Genomic DNA, 16,684 nt, shown 5'->3' on the forward strand with positions numbered 1-16,684 from the left:
ACCAGATTTATTGAATTTAATTTCACAACTTGCCAAGGTGGATTTTGAATTCATGACCTCTGGGTTGCTAATCCAGTACTATAACCACTGGGGAACCGTACCCTTAGTAGAGTGTTAAATGAACCTGTTTCAATGTACAATCAAATGTCCTCAAAACTCATCCTAGTACTTGATTCTCCTTGTTGACAGATGCATACTCAGTCAGTACTTCGCCAAAGCTCTATCAAACCCAAACTATTTCTTTTAACTATGAGCTGGTTTACGGCTTGGCTTCAGGCTAATTACAGCCCCATTTCTCTTATCCACACGCCCTCAATTTTGTAGTGACTGAGAGGCAATATAAATGTAGTATTGTCAAAATGCACGAGCAGTAAAGTGTACCCCCACTTTTTAAAAAGAAAAGTCACACTGCCAGAGACGAGATACTCTACTACCACACGAAACCCACTTACCAGACCAACCACAGAAGTTGGAAATATGTTTAAGGCTACTTATTAGGTCTTACATATGTAAAAGAATTCTGCATTTAACACAGTCCAGCGGGGACTGGCAGTATGTATGAACAGAACTTGAGGTTCTACTTAGAGCCAGTAGGTGGCATGTATACAACAGATAAAATGTTTTACATGAGCTTTTGTTCGCTATTTTCACTTGTGTGGAGTGTCACTTAATTTGGGCCGTCACATTACTGCTCACTTTCACCAGAATAAACGTAATAGTGAAAAAGAACGAGTGACTCCTACCTGCGCCAATTCTGTTCCAAACAAAGTTCCCATCAAAACCACCAAAATATGCTGTAAATTAAACAAAGACATCATGAATAGCGATTAGTACCTTTTAAAAAGAAACAAATACCTAAGTTCTTTTACAGATCCTTCGCAATTTTATATTTTTGAAATTAGACAGAAAATCAAAATCAAGTTTTAATGATCAAAAAGAATGTCACTGCTTTGCCATAGCTGAAAAGAGTCTCAATGACTAAATGGCAATTGCAACTTTCCTTTCTGCTGATGCTGTGCATCACTACTCCTGCAGTTGTGTGCTGTGTTATTATACTCCCATTATCTACCCACCCCATCTGGTAGCATATTATTTCCTTCCCACGCTCTAAAAGGTGGTAGCCATGCTGGGATACAGTTGTATGGTTGAAGCCCTCTGATACCTTTCTTTAGTGTGCATGAATGTCATTGGGCTATTTGATCAAGGCAGCCCAATTCTTCACATATATGGGGATCTTCAGCAAGGGTCACTGGATAACAATCAGGAGTGGGAACTTTGGCACATTTAGCCTTTCCTAGGCCAGTCGTGCTGAAGTGCACTGGAGCACTCCAAAATCACCTGCTATTTCTAAGCTCCTGTTCCTCTCCAAGGTCCTCCAATATTTCATCACCCCTCCCACCATAATATCCTTGCCTAGTCTACATGTCACCCATAGCATGAAGACCACCTTAGTCAAAATCATTAATGCCACCCTGTTTGACTGTGACCACAGTGTACTATCCCTCCTCAACCTCTCCGCCATCATCAATATGGTTGTCCTCTCCACTCTTCTCTTCTCCGTAGCTCATGGTTCGATTCAAGGCCCACATTCTGTCAGTCATCAAGACCACCTATTTCCACCTCCATAACATCATCTACCTTCACCCTATCTCTTGAACCACCTCCAGCCCTACATCCTAGTTCATACTCTCCACTCCTTTCTTTGCTTACTGAGCATTACTTTGGCACTCTGGAATTCTCTTCCTACACCTCACTCCACCTTAAAAAAAACCTCCGTAAAACCTCTTCAGCCACGCCATTAGTCATCTCCACCATCTCTGAAATTTTCTCTCAAATCCTGTTCAGTGTCTAAGCCCCTGAGGTGTCTTAGAGTGCTTCTGTACTTAAAGTTATCCAAATCAAATACCTACTGCCATGGAAATCCTCATCTATGCCTTAAACACCTCCAGGCTCAACTTCTCCAAAGGTCTGCTGGCTTCCCCAACTCCACCCTGGACAAACTCTAACTCACTCAGAACTCTGCTGCCCAGCTCTTTTCCCATACTAAGTGCTGCTAGTCTATCATCCTTACCCTCAATGATGCCCACTAACACCCCATCCACCAGTGCATCCATTTCAAAATCCTTGTATAATTCCCTTCACCCTACCTCTTCAACCATCTCTAGCCCCACGTCCAAGGTCACACCCTCCACTCTTTTCTTCGTAGATATTCTCTTCCTACACACCTCGTTACACCTCACTCCACTTTAAAAAATCCTCTTCAGCCACACCTTTGGTTACCTCCACCATCTCTGAAATCATCTCTCAAATCCTGTTCAGTGTCTGAACACCTAAGGTAGCTTGGAGTGCTTCTGTACTTTAAAAGGGACTATATTCAAGTTATTGACTAAGATGGCTAACTCAGCACAGATCTTCCTATGGCTCAGAGCCAGGCCATGTGGTTCTAATCCTAGCGGCTGAGCATATCAGTTCTAAACCCCAAGATACAAAAACAGACATTGAACAAGGAAAAACAGTAGAACCATCCAATCTCATTCTAGTCAGTACACTTTCACAGACAATCACAGATATTAAAAGTTTTAGAGAATTCAGTGGTCTGCTTCCCACATAGCATGAACAATTTTGAGCATGGAGAAAGTATAAGTGGGAATTAATATTTACAAATATTGCTGTTCTTTGCTCTGTTACCAACAACGTTGAAAAATTATTAGCTATTCTTGGCGAATAACCGTTAGTGATAGCAAAAAACGATCGTGAATGCAGCAATTATTTTAAAACTTTTCTTTAAAAGCTGTTGTTTTCTTACCTCCAATGGCCAGAATCATGTGACCAAGTGGCGGTCCGCTGTCGTCAATAAAAAACATTTGTTTCATGTACAAGGAAACAAACTGTCCATAATAAACTTCATCAAACCTGGGAAGAGATTTGGGTGCAACAATCAATGAACCTCTAAGGAACTGGGAGAAAGCTGAACTAAGTGTAGTAACCAGCTTGTCTGCTAATGGTTTCATGATGAATCCAACAATGAGGTTATGAGAATACTTCTTCATATCAAACTGTGAAGTTGCAAAAATTTGGTAATTAAATATAGGTAGACTGCTATTTTTTCAATTTCATCAGTAATTATTGATAACAGGTTTCTTAAAACAGATATGATTCGTAATCCCTTTGTTGTGTCTACAAAAACCACTGCCAACCCATCTATTTCCTTTTGCACCTTCAACCATGCTCTCTAGGATATCAGTGTTTTCACTGAATCTCAGGTTAACGGCTATAAACGCCTGGGATTAAGCAAAACTAATCTGCAAAACATTTGGTGAAGAGGAAGAAAAGGAGAATAGGGCCATTTGTAATTGTTCTGCAAATGATCACATTTCTGTTGGACTGAATCTTTAGGCTTTGGGGTCAGCATTGTTTGCTGGCTTGAAGAGCTCTGAGCACTACTTCCAGTACTCAACCAGATGCTGAAAAGTGTTAAAGCTTTATAACACAATCATCACACTCCGTGATAGATTTTGAGGATGGCTACCTTGGCAACCAGTGCCGTGGCTTTCATCAAAAGGCAGTCACCACCTATTTTAAGAGTAATCTTTTCCACTAGTTCCCTGCTTTCAATTGGTAAAATAACAGCTGGTGTATTTATCAATATCACACTTAATGTTGGGTATAGAAAACTTGTTTCTAAATCCTTGCTTTTGAAAGTGCTGAAGGATGCTTCCAAAACTTGTCTGGCTAGTCTTTGCCTGTGGTCTTTGTGCTTTTAGGCAGGAAACTCTCTCAGTTGCCAATCTTTGTTTAGGTACTGTATTGAGATTCCACTCTGTCCTTGGCAGTGCTTTCCAGGAGTTCTGTGAAGGCTTTCATTCTTCAGTATATCCATTATTGCCAACACTGTGCCTAATAACTTATCTAACTGGTTAATATGAGTTTTGACCTTTCCCCAGAGTGTTAAACTAAGGATCAGCTTATAGAAGTGTTTCATTTTTCAGGGTTATCAGCCTTTGCTACGAGTTAAGCTCTATGTTACAGGCTTAACATAGAGTTTGCTCAATAACTGAATATCTATCTCCTTTCTGAACAGTTTACCATTTGTCACTGAGTTATTCATTGGTCTTAAATGTCTGTTTACCAGGCAAAGCTCCAGCTGGGATGAGTATATTTTTGGCAAAATGCTATGATGTTCCTCCAAGCCAGCAGGGAGTGTGACCTCTGCAGATCTCCAATATGGTACAGAACTTTTGCCACAAAGACAATATCAGAGGTGAAGGGTTACCGTTGCACCAAGTCAATTAGCCATTTCAATTAGCGTGATTGAGAACCTTACCTCGAGAATCATAGCCCCACACTTAAAGATCCACTGGCAACACTTCATCCGACTTCTACCCTTTGACTTATCTGCCTTGAATGACGCTACCAGGAGCCTTAGCTCCTGATGGCATTGCTCCCTGGGTCACTGATCCCTGCAAACCACTTTGCCACCTTAAAGCGACAGCCCTCAAAGATGATTAAGCAAGTAAACTATTACACTAGAAAATATTTTTTTTTTAAACAAATCTCAAGAATTTCCTTCCTCCCTCCTGAAATGAATGCATAGCATTTGGTTTGGAGAGATGGTTTGGGGAGTCCCATACCACTGAAGATCATACAGATACTGAAGAACACATGTGGAGGTATCTGTATTTGTGTACGGTATGAAGGAAATTTCAATGAGTGGTTCAACATCAGAAACGGAAACAGACATAGGTGTGATGTGTCCCAACCATGTTTATCATCTCATGGATGGTATTGTAATGAAGGTTACAAAGAACAGTGGAGTGAGCATAGGAGAATAATGAGCACAAGATCTGGAGTCTTGAGATGATATAGCTCTACTGGCAGGCGCATGGGAAATGCTAACTCTCAAACAACGAGATGTCACAGAAGTTTGGGCTTATTATTAAGTATAAAGATGAAGTGACAGCCATCTTGAGGACTAATGAAATGACCGATACCACCCTAATAGGGTCATGTATGGAAGAAAGTCAACGAGTTTGTCTATCTTGGAAGAATGATATTGGATGAAAGATTTTGAAAGTCATAGCTTGGCATAAAGGTGGAGCAGCAGGACCTTATAAAGTACTTAAAACCTGATTGACCCTACCTTAAAATCCTTTACAAGCAAAAATGAAAATCTTCAGTGTAGTTATTTTCCTGATTTTGACCTGTAGAGCATATACTTGGTCCTCAACTGATACAGAAGAGAACAAACTAGATAGCTTTGATACATGGCTCCTAACTAACCCGAGAGTTATGAAGTACGATTTAGTGAGGAATGAGAGAGCAGAACCTACTGAACGGCTACTGGTAAACATTAAAATCAAAAGCTGTAAAGAAATGGTTTGAACAAAGGACAGCAAGTCAGATATTTTTCATCATTAGAGCATAAAATGTAAGAGACCTTGAGGAAGTCCATGAACCAAATGGCACAAGATTGAGAGAAATCAGAAATGCAGGAAAAGCCATGGGAGGAGGAAGAAGAAAAGCAAACACAACTGGAGTGGTGATCCTCAAGCTACCATCCAGTGTCAAAGAGATAGTCAAGGCCTTTCCTCAACGTGTTGACTCCTTGCCGAGGTCATATGCAGAATGTCACCCAGGCAGCCACCATTCATGGGTGAACCACCTGGATAAAGTACTGCAAATGCCCCCAGCATGGCATTTTCACAGTCTATTCAACTGGGGAGGGGCATAATTTCATTGCTCATATATAATTGCATGACTTTTACACTTCACTTAGATCAAGTTTTTAGCTTGTGACCCGGAGATTATTGAGTTTGTAACTTTGTTGTGCATCTTATGATCCTTAGGTCATCAGATTGCTGAACCCACACACATACCATATCAATATCCTGCTCCATTGCCTAAAGTTATCATCCTTTTCCAATGTTATCTCAGCAGCCTTTGCTTCCTATCTTTGCTCTTCCTGAACTATGACTTTACCCAGGAGTGTCATTGTGATCAAAAGATAGGATCTATAACCATACAGTTTAAACCAATTCTGCCTACATTAACTGTTCGGTATTAAAAACAATGTAAAAACATATCTATATTCTTACACATAGAAACATAGAAAATAGGAGCAAGAGTAGGCCATTCGGCCCTTCGGATTTGCTCCGCCATTCAAAATGATCATGGCTGATCGTCTAATTCAGTACCCTGTTCCTGCTTTTTCCCCATTTCCCTTGATCCCTTTAGCATTAAGAAATATATCTATCTCCTTCTTGAATACATCTAATGACTTGGCCTCCACTGTCTTCTGTGGTAGAGAATTCCACAGGTTCACCACTTTCTGAGTGAAGAAATTTCTCATCTCGGTTCTAAATGGCATACTCCGTATCCTGAGACTGTGACCCCTCGTTCTGGACTCCCCAGCCATCGGGAACATCCTCTCTGCATCTAGTCTGTTTAGTCCTGTTAGAATTTTATATGCTTCGATGAGATAGGAACATAGGAACAGGAGTAGGCCATTCAGCCCCTCGTGCCTGCTCCTCCATTTGATAAGATCATAGCTGATCACCTCTCATTCTTCTAAACTCTAGTGAATATAGGCCTAGTCAATCCAATCTCTCCTCATAAGTCAGTCCTGCCATCCCAGGAATCAGTCTAGTAAACTTTTGTTGCACTCACTCCATGGCAAGGACATCCTTCCTCAGATAAGGAGACCAAAACTGCACACAATACTCCAGATGTGGTCTCACCAAGGCCCTGTATAACTGCAGTAAGACATCCCTGCTCCTGTACTCAAATCCTCTTGCAATGAAGGCCAACATACCATTTGCCTTCCTAACTGCTTGCTGCACCTGAATGCTCGCTTTCAGCGACTGGTGTACAAGGTCACCCAGGTCTCGTTGCACCTCCCCTTTTCTCAATCTATCACCATTCAGATAATAATCTGCCTTTCTATTTTTACAACCCAAGTGGATAACCTCACATTTATCCACGTTATACTGCATCTGCCATATTCTTGCCCACTCACCCAACCTGTCTAAATCACATTGGAGCCTCTTTGCATCCTCCTCACAGCTCACATTCCACCCCAGCTTTGTGTCGTCTGCAAACCTGGAAACGTTACATTCCGTTCTCTCATCCAAATCATTGATATATATTGTGAATAGCTGGGGCCCAAGCACTGATCCCTGCGGTACCCCACTAGTCACTGCCTGCCACCCGGAAAAAGACCCGTTTATTCTTACTCTCTGTTTCCTGTCTGTCACACAGCCTTTTGGCAGTAGAGCAACTGAGACCAAGTGGATCTGAAGATAGGTGATAACTTACAATGGAAAAAAGAAATGGTATTTAAAACAAAAAAAAGTCTACTTACACAACAGCTCTGGGGTACGTCAGCCCCCACAGTCTGCTTCCAATTCCCAGGACAGTAAGAATGGCTAAAACCACATCAACCTGCACTGTGACTATAATCGGCATTTTCAGCAATTCAAACATTTTTCAGTTGGTAGAGCTGGAAGAAAGATTAGATATTGTAAAGATGACTAGGAAATAACCCTTCTGTTTTTATTCACTTTACCCAATTATACACATCGTTTGCCACAAACACATCTCAACCACATAGTCAAGATGGATTCAATCTTTGCCATCATAGTAAGAGTAAACATTTCAGGCAGGAGAGGAGCTTCAATCCATCTAGCCCACCTATCCACAGTACATCAGTTCGAATAGCATTTCTAATAACAATGAATCCCATCATTACTCTAATGATGTAAAGGACACTACAGACGAATAGTAAATCTATTCAGCAATTGAACAAAATGACATAATTCTCAAGCAACAATATATGTATGTAGTAGCACTTCACCTCATGGTGTTCATTATCTTAAACATGAACTGAAAATATTAAGTTACAAAGGGGTGGGGAGGAAAGAGTCTGTTGGTTATTAGTATTTGCCCTTGATGGGGTTATTTGGTTCTATTTCATTTAGAAGTTATCTGCATAGTATCATCTTCAGTAGTTCTGCAAGTTTTTTTTTAAATGGATCAGCTGAGTGGTGTCAACAAGTATTTAGCTGGTGCCCTAGAATACCTAGGAGCAGTCATGATATTTTGCACGGGCTGGGGTGGGGAGGAGAAGCCATTTTCAGAGTCAGAGCGAGATGGGAGGCTGCTCAATGTGGCGGCCTTACTTCTCTAGCAGACAGGGGAGTTTGGTAGTAGTTTCTACAGATCACACTGATTGTGAACCTGGCATCATGCATGGCACACTATGACTGGCACAAATTGGTGCCATGCAGTCCTCCATAGAGTGGTGCCTGGCTCGTCAGACTGGTCAGTCCTCATAGCTACTTAATTCACCTGCTTGTCTGTGTGGTCAGCCCTAAACTAGGGAAATAGCTACTGTTTTGCTCCTCTGCCTGGTAACAGAGCTAGTTTTATGCCTCCTTACTGAGTTCTCTTCGTATCTTGGTGTCTGACACTTCAACAATTGCCACCCACCTCCAGGTGGGCAAGGGCCAAAATTCTGTGAGAATCACAGTAAAGCTTTTACAATAGCAGTCAGCTCTGGACAAGTAAACAAGATGCCATGCAGGGAAACACTAGGATACTGAAGAGCGTCACAACCATACGATGCACAAGTCAGTTGGTTGTCCTTTGCATCCCTCAAAGGTGCTGACTGCTTAGAGAAAGAAGCATCTGAGCAGCCTGGTGCCTCCAGAAGGACCCTTCCTGCACCTGATCCACCCACTCTGTCCTGCCATCTTGTTTACTCAAGCAACAGCTCAGATACATCCTCTCAGGGAGGGGGTATTACTGACACAGACCAGCAGTGAGCAGGAGGAGCTGGCAGGCAAATTTGAGGAGACATGTGTCTCTCCCCAGAGGTAACATAAGCAAGAGCACTCAGCTGAGGATTCCAAGACCAACATCGTAGGGGTCTGAGCTGTTAAAGATCAGTGATTCAGGAGCATTGGTCTCACATGCAGGCAGTGGAGACAGTCTCTTCTCTCATGGTGCTGATGACGGGACAATTGGAGGAGTCCAGAACCCACATCTGCAATGCAATGAGGGAGGCAGGACATGAAGTGAGAAAGACCCGGTGACTGGCAGCCCAGGAGATCAATGTAGCCACCAGCCAGACATTAGGGGGAGAGGATAAGGGCTGCTGCACGTCTGTATTGGCAACAGTTACTGCTCCAAAGTAGCCTTGACTGCTCAGAAATTAGTTTCAACATAGTAGAGATGACTCCCAGTCAAATCCATGTTCCAGAATTGCACCCCTGTGTGTTTGCAATTAGGCATTCCCCGCCCCCCCCATTCATTTGATTCCGGTAGGTGCACTGCCAGCAGAATGATCGGGGCCACAGACGGGTCATGGGAGGGAAATCGTGGCAGAAATCGAGGTGGCCAACTGGTGTAGAGTTTTGGCTGAGGTGCCCTGCCCCACTTCACTTCCCAAATCAGCACCCATAAGTGGGTGGTTTTCATAAGGAAAGTCCAGGCCTTTATGTCAGAGGAAGTTGTGAATAGTCTACTGCTCAGACCACACCTTGACTCCTTTGTGCAGTGCTGGTCACTGAGGTACAAGGGAGCTACAGATGAGCTGTGGGCAGTGCAGAGAAAAGCCACAAGGAGGATCACTAGTGTAGGGGAAATGAACATAGATTCTGTGATTTTTTTTTGAATGAAGAGAAGGAGCAATGGTAGAAGGATGAGCAGCATTCATAGAAACACATAACCCAACTGGCAGAGCAGCTGTCGGAGTGAAGAGGAGGCACTGTGCAGTTTGTGTTGCCTGCAATTCCCAACAGCTATCGCCTGTGTTCCAAAAGACACTATGCATTGTCTGCAGCACAGACACTTGATTCCGGTGGGTGTGCTGCCAGCAGAATGATCAGGGCCACAGAGCAGTCACGGGAGGGAAATCATGGCAGAATTCGAGGTGGCCAACTCTGGTGCAGATTGGAGTAGAAGGCAATGCTACTGTCCGTTGGCCCCATACCTGTCGGCCATCTTTCCCGCAACTCCATGTTTGAATCTCTCCGATCAGGTTTCGGCCCTAATCAAAGTCAATAGTGAGATGCTCTGTGACTGTGGTCATGGTGCACTATCACTCCTCATCTTTATTTCAGTAGTTTTTAAAATACCATTAACCACACCATCCTCTCCAATGCCTCTTCTCCGTCATCCAGCTGAGTGGGAATGCCCTTGCTTTGTTCCACTATTACCTATCCAGTCGTAGCCAGAGAATCTCTGACAATGGCTTCACTTCCCACCCCCTTACCTCTGGAGTCCCCCATGGATCTATCCATGGCCCCGTCCTATTTCTCATCTACATGCTGCACCTTGGCGACATCATCCGAAGACATGACATCAGGTTCCACATGGACACTGACGATACCCAGTCTCTCCACCACCTCTCTCGACCCTTCCACCACCTCTATGTTGTCAGGCTGCTTGTCCAACATCCAGTCTTGGATGAACTGCAAATTCCTCCAATTTAACATTGGGAAGACCAAAGACATTGTCTTCGGTCCCCACCACAAACCCCTCCCTAGCCACTGTCTCATGCTGAAAAAGACTGTTCGTAACTTCGGCATCCTACTTGATCCTGAGCTGAGCTTCCTAACCCTAATCCTCTCTATCACAGAGACCATCTACTCCACAACAATGCCTGCCTCAGCCCATCTGCTGCTGAAAGCCACATCCATGCCTTTGTTACCTCCAGGTTTGACTATTCCAATGCGCTCCTGGCTGGCTTCACATCTTCGACCCTCAATAAACTTGAGCTCATCCAAAACTTTGCCGCCCATATCCTAACTCGCAGCAAGTCCCGTTCACCCATCGCCCCTGTACTTGCTGACCTACATTGGCTCCTGGTTCACCAACACCTTGATTTTAAAATTCTCATCCTCATGTTGAAATCCCTCTACGGCCTCGCCGTGCCGTCACCAAGCTCGGGCGCGTCAGCGCTGTGCCGTCCCCGAGCTCTGCAGCCTGCCTGAAAATGACCGGATCAAATTACACATTGCAGACAAAGTGTTAGGTGAGAATAAGAAATTTGCTATTTGCCACACAGTAGTGTAAATGGACGCAGCCCCTGGTGTTTAACCCAACACTCCGTCCGGGTTCAAACAACCCCACACTCCCTCGTACGAACATAAGAAATAGGAGCAGGAGTAGGCCATACGGCCCCTCGAGCCTGCTCCGCCATTCAATAAAATCATTGCCGATCTTTGACCTCAACTCCACTTTCCCGCTCAATCCCCAAATCCCTTGATTCCCCTAGAGTCCAAAAACCTATCGATCTCAGTTTTGAATATACTCAACGAGTGAACATCCACAGCCCTCTGGGGTGGAGAATTCCAAATATTCACAACCCTCAGTGAAGAAATTCCTCCTCAGCTCAGTCCTAAATGGCTGACCCCTTATCCCACTTCTAAGCCCCCTACTTCTCCAGCCAGGGGAAACATCCTCTCAGCATCTACCCCGTCAAGCCCTCTTAGAATCTTATATGTTTCAATGAGATCACCTCACGTTCTACTAAACTCCAGAGAGAGTATAGGCCCATTCTACTTGATCTCAACTCATAGGACAACCCTCTCATAGAATCATAGAATGGTCACAGCACGGAAGGAGGCCATTCGGCCCGTCGGATCCATGCCAGCTCTCTGCAAGAGCAAGCCAGCTAGTCCTATTCCCCCACCTTTCCTGTAGCCCTGCAAATTTCTTCCCTTCAAGTAATTATCCAATTCTCTTTTGAAAGCCACAATTGAATTTGCCTCCACCAACCCCTCAAGCAGTGCATTTTATATCATAACCACTTGCAGTGTAAAAAAGTTTTTCCTCATCGCAGGAATCAATCTAGTGAACCTTTGTTGCACCACCTATAAGGCAAGTATATCGTTCCTTAGGTAAGGAGACGAAAACTGTACACAGTACTCCTGGTGTGGTCTCACCAAAGCCCTGTCTGTACAATTGCAGCAAGACTTCTTTACTCTTGTACTCCAACCCTCTTGCAATAAAGGCCAAAATACAATTTGCCTTCCTAATTGCTTGCTGTAGCTGCAAGTTAACTTTGTGTTTCATTGTCAAGGACACCCAAATCCCTCTGAACACCAACATTTAATAGTTTCTCACCATTTAAAAAATATTCTGTTTTTATATTCTTCCTACCAAACTGAATAACCTCACATTTCCCCACATAAATCTCCATCTGCCACCTCTTGCCCACTCACTTAACCTGTCTATATCTCTTTGCAGACTCTGTGTCCTCCTCACAGCTTACTTTCCCACCTAGCTTTGTATAGTCAGCAAATTTGGTTACATTACACTCGGTCCCTTCATCTAAGTCATTAATACAGATTGTAAATAGCTGAGGCCCAAGCACTGATCCTTGCGGCACCCCACTAGTTACAGCCTGCCAACCTGAGAATGACCCATTTATTCATACTGTCTGTTTCCTGTCCATTAACCAATCCTCTATCCATGTTAATATATTACCCCCAACCCCATGAGCCCTTATCTTGTGTAAAAACCTTTTATGTGGCACCTTATCGAATGCATTTTGGAAATCCAAATATACCACAGCCACTGGATCCCCTTTACCTACCCTGCTAGTTCCACCCGCAGGTTTAACCCTACACTCCCTCAGGGTTTAACCCCCTTTTTACCTCAGCTCCTCGCTCACTGGCCGTCACTTCGTTCTCCGCGCACTTCACCTCCTGAAATTCCCGCTTGTCTTTATTTTATCCCCATTCCCCCGCCCGCGGCCCGCCAGTCTCCGAGCCGCGGCCTCCACGGCCCTGCCTAAGGTAGGTGGGCGGCCCACAGCCTCCTGGAAGCCCACTGGGCGGCGAGCGGCTCCTCGGTCCAGCGCTCGAGCCTCACGTTTACTGCCGCCCGCCTGAAGGAGGGGACGTGGACGGTGGACGACGTGCCCGCGCATGACATCAACTGCAGCTCGACCCCATAGCAACCGTATCCACGTTACGCGCGAGCGACGTCACCTTAAACGTAATGGGCGGGACTACAGCGCGCACAATTTGCATATCTGTAGCAGCTGTGCAGATAGATAGAGAGATGGATAGATAGAGAGATAGTCAACCCCTCACCATCAAGACAATATCCTGCAGTAAGTCTGATTGCATTTTGCAAAATGAAATTAAAAACCTTCACCCAGTGGGAGGCACATCAAAAAAAAACTTTCATTTATATCCCTCCATGGCCTCGCCCCTCCCTATCTCTGTGACCTCCTCCAGCCCTCTGAGATCTCTGCGCTCCTCCGATTCTTGCCTCTTGCGCATCCCCGATTTTCATCGCCCCACCATTGGCGGCCGGCCCGAAGCTCTAGAATCCCCACCCTAAACCTCTCTGCCTCTCTTCCTTTAAGACGCTCCTTAAAATCTACTGGCCTAATATCTCCTTACGTGACTCGGTGTCAAATTTTGTTTGATAACGCTCCCGTGAAGCGCATTGGGACGTTTTACTATGTTAAAGGCACCGTATTAATGCAAGTTGTTATATCGCACCTTTCACCACCTCAGGACATCCCAAAGTGCTTTACAACCAATGAAGTACTCTTTGAAGTCTAGCCACTGTTGTAATGTAGAAACGCAGAAGCCAATTTGCATACAGCAAGCGCCCACAAACAGCAATAAGATAAATGGCCATAGAATCTGGTTGGTTGAGATAAATATTGGCCCGGGCACTGGGGAGAACAACCCTGTTCTTCTTCAAAAAGTGCCGCTGGAGCTTCTAGGTCCACGTGGGAGGGCCTCGAACAGCTGAAATTTATGGAGGGCGGGAGGCCAGCCAGGATAGCATTGGAATAGTTGAGGCTGGAGGTGACAAAAGGCATGGATGATGGGCATTTCAGCAGCAGAGTCCTGAATGGTATGTTGCTTCCCAGGTGCCAGGGTGCGGGACATTCAGGAGTAAATATAAAAGAACGGAAGGGCGAGTAGCCAGATCTCAGGCTTCATGTGGAAACCACTGACATAGATAGAAGTGGGTTCAAGGTTCGGCAAAGGGATTTCAAGGAGCTAACCTAAATTAAGCAGCAGAACCTCCAGGCTAATAATCTCTGGATTACTCCCAGACCAGACTGGGAGAGAAAGATTGTCACCATGTGGCTGGAAGCATGGTGTAGAATGGAGGTTTCAGATTCCTGGGACACTGGAACCACTTTTGGAGTCAGGGAAGGCAGCAAAGGCAGGATGGCTTTCACCTAAACCGAAGAGGCATTCATGTCCTTGTGGAAAGGGTAAATAGGGCAGTGGGGAAAGATTAAACTAGTTAGGGTGGTGGGAGGCTGTGGATATCTAGAACTCACTGCCCAAAAAGCTGTGGATGCTCAGTCAATTGAAATTTTTCAATTGCTAGATTTCTGTTGTGTAAGGGTATCAAGGGCTATGGAGAAAAGGCAGGTAAAAGGAACTGAGGTACAGATCAGCCATGATCTAACTGAATAGCCTACTCCTGTTCTTATGTAAATAGGTAGAGGGAGGAGAGGTGGGTGATATTGTGAAAGTCGGCGATATTATGGAGGCGGGCAAAGAAATAGATGGTTTTTGTGATGGAGAGGATATGGGTTTGGAAGCTCAGCTCAGGATCGAATAGGGCACCAAGGTTGCAAACAGTCTGGTTCAGCCTGAGACAGTGGCCAGGGAGCCAAAGATGATCTTTTTGTTCTACCTAATTTTTAACTGGAGGAAATTTCAGCTCATCCAAGACCGGGCATCAGCCAAGCAGTCTGACAGCCCAGAGGCAGTAGAGAAGTCAAGAGAGATGATGCAGAGGTAGAACTGAGTATTATCAGCATAAATGAGGAAGCTAACCCCATGACTTTGAACGATATTGGCAAGAGGCAGCATGTAGATAATGAAGAGCAGGAGAGCTCCCTTGAGAGAATTCCAGAGGTAACGGTGTGGGGGTGGGAAGAGGTCATTGCTGGAGATCCATTGTCCATGATTGGATGTGTAAGAGTGGAACCAAGTGAGGGCAGTCCCACTGAGCTGGACAACAGTGGAGAGGCGTTGGTGGAGGATGGTGTGGTCGGCCATGTTGAAGGTGGCAGAGGTCGAGGAGGGATAATTCAGTCAGTCACAAAAGATACCATTTGTGACTTTGATTAGGGCCACTTCGGTACTGTGGCAGTATACCCTCCACACCTCGAGCTTCATCTCCATTTCTTGCTGCTTAATTCTGCCTTTTGATTGTAACAGTCACTATTATTTTGACTCTCCAGTTTTGTTTTGCTATCAAATTTGTCACTACTTTTGCAAGTTTTTAATTAAAATGTGTCAGCATGCATTCCAAGCTATTTTTCATGATTGGATTCAATAGAATTTTACTGCAAAATAAATATTTAATTGCCGATTTGCCTCCATTTACAGCCCTTTTGCTTCAGCGTGCCAGAATTTCCGAGGTCAAGTGGACAAGAAGTAGTTTTGCATGGTCCAGTACAAATGTTGAGTTAATCTTCTCGCACCGAAGAAAGTGGAATAAAAATATAATGAGATAGTTTGGGAAAGCTAACCCATTGTGGGTTGCACTTACTGTGATGCAAATGCATGGAGGCATTCTCTGTCCCATTGTGCTATATTTAATCCCATTGCCAAAACTGGTCATTGCATCAAAAGTAATCTCGCCTTCTCCTGCACAGCTCATTACAAAAAAAGATTAGCTATAGTACAGAAGACTTTCACACCAAAATGCAATTGCCACGCTATGTAATGCAAGTCTATTTTTAGATTACCTAATAATCTTCAATATGGCCATCCTCAATCACATAAACAAACATTCAGCTCATATCTTCCGTCTCTCCTGAACAGGATACAAGAGAAAAAAAATTGCTATCTTAAAAGTGATCCTTTTTTGGTAGGAGGTAGCCCCTGCTGATTATAAGGTTTCGTACTAATAGTCTGTTAAAGGAGACAAGAGGAAGCTCAAGTTGATGCAACAAGGTTAAAAAAAAACAAAATTAGGAAACCCAAGTGGCAAGAACCACTAGACAGGTAAGGAGGAAGCTTTGAGCTATATTCAGTTTCCACATACAAAGAATGAAGGCACAAATCTAGCAAACAAATTGACTTAATTTTGAAAGACTTAAGTACCAAAATGCTTGACACCCTGAGCTACATATCATGGTAATAATCCTGCTTCAAAACATATAAACTACTTTGCAAAACGATCTTGAAATTAGAGTCAAGGAAAATCCTATTCCTATTGGCCCAAGATGTGGCCACAGTTCGGGTAGACTGATGGTTAAACTTCCCTGGCCGTTCATGAGAAGCCATCAATAGAGAGAACTTACATTTACATATCACCTCAGGACATCCCAAAGCGCTTCACAGCCAATGAAGTACTTTTGAAGTGTAGTCACTGTTGTAATGTAGGAAACGACAAATAGATAGCCATACTTGCTTAGTAATGAGTTTAAAGATTTGTTATGGACCAAATCAAACAGTTGCCTAAATATCAAATGCCTTACTTCTCAGCTTGCATCTTCTGCTTTTCAGAAATTGTCCAAAACTTCTTCCTGCCCCAAAAATCAATGGCAGAGCCCTGCTCTCTGAAATTCTGTCCCAAACACCTCAGTTTTACTTCAGCTCTTTCCCCACCTTCAACTCTTTCCCCACCTTCAAAAGCTCCCCAAAACGGACGATGCCTTTGCTCTCTTCTCGCAACCTCC

The 16,684-nt window shown here is 44.0% G+C and overlaps 1 protein-coding gene across 1 annotated transcript in view; it reads right to left on the reverse strand.

Moving 5' to 3' along the window:
• The window catches only part of pomt1 (protein-O-mannosyltransferase 1), a 41,787-nt gene extending 28,839 nt beyond the window's left edge, over positions 1–12,948 (reverse strand). The window contains exons 1-4 of the mRNA XM_067969918.1: positions 12,663–12,948; positions 7,361–7,498; positions 2,807–2,913; positions 744–794 (exon numbers count right to left, since the gene is read on the reverse strand). Coding sequence (XP_067826019.1) covers positions 744–794; positions 2,807–2,913; positions 7,361–7,482 — 280 coding nt within the window. The 5' untranslated portion in view covers positions 7,483–7,498; positions 12,663–12,948. The remainder of the gene's footprint in view (positions 1–743; positions 795–2,806; positions 2,914–7,360; positions 7,499–12,662) is intronic.
• Positions 12,949–16,684: the final 3,736 nt, after the last annotated feature.

Source organism: Heptranchias perlo, chromosome 31, assembly GCF_035084215.1.
Source record: "Heptranchias perlo isolate sHepPer1 chromosome 31, sHepPer1.hap1, whole genome shotgun sequence".
Taxonomy (NCBI): domain Eukaryota; kingdom Metazoa; phylum Chordata; class Chondrichthyes; order Hexanchiformes; family Hexanchidae; genus Heptranchias; species Heptranchias perlo.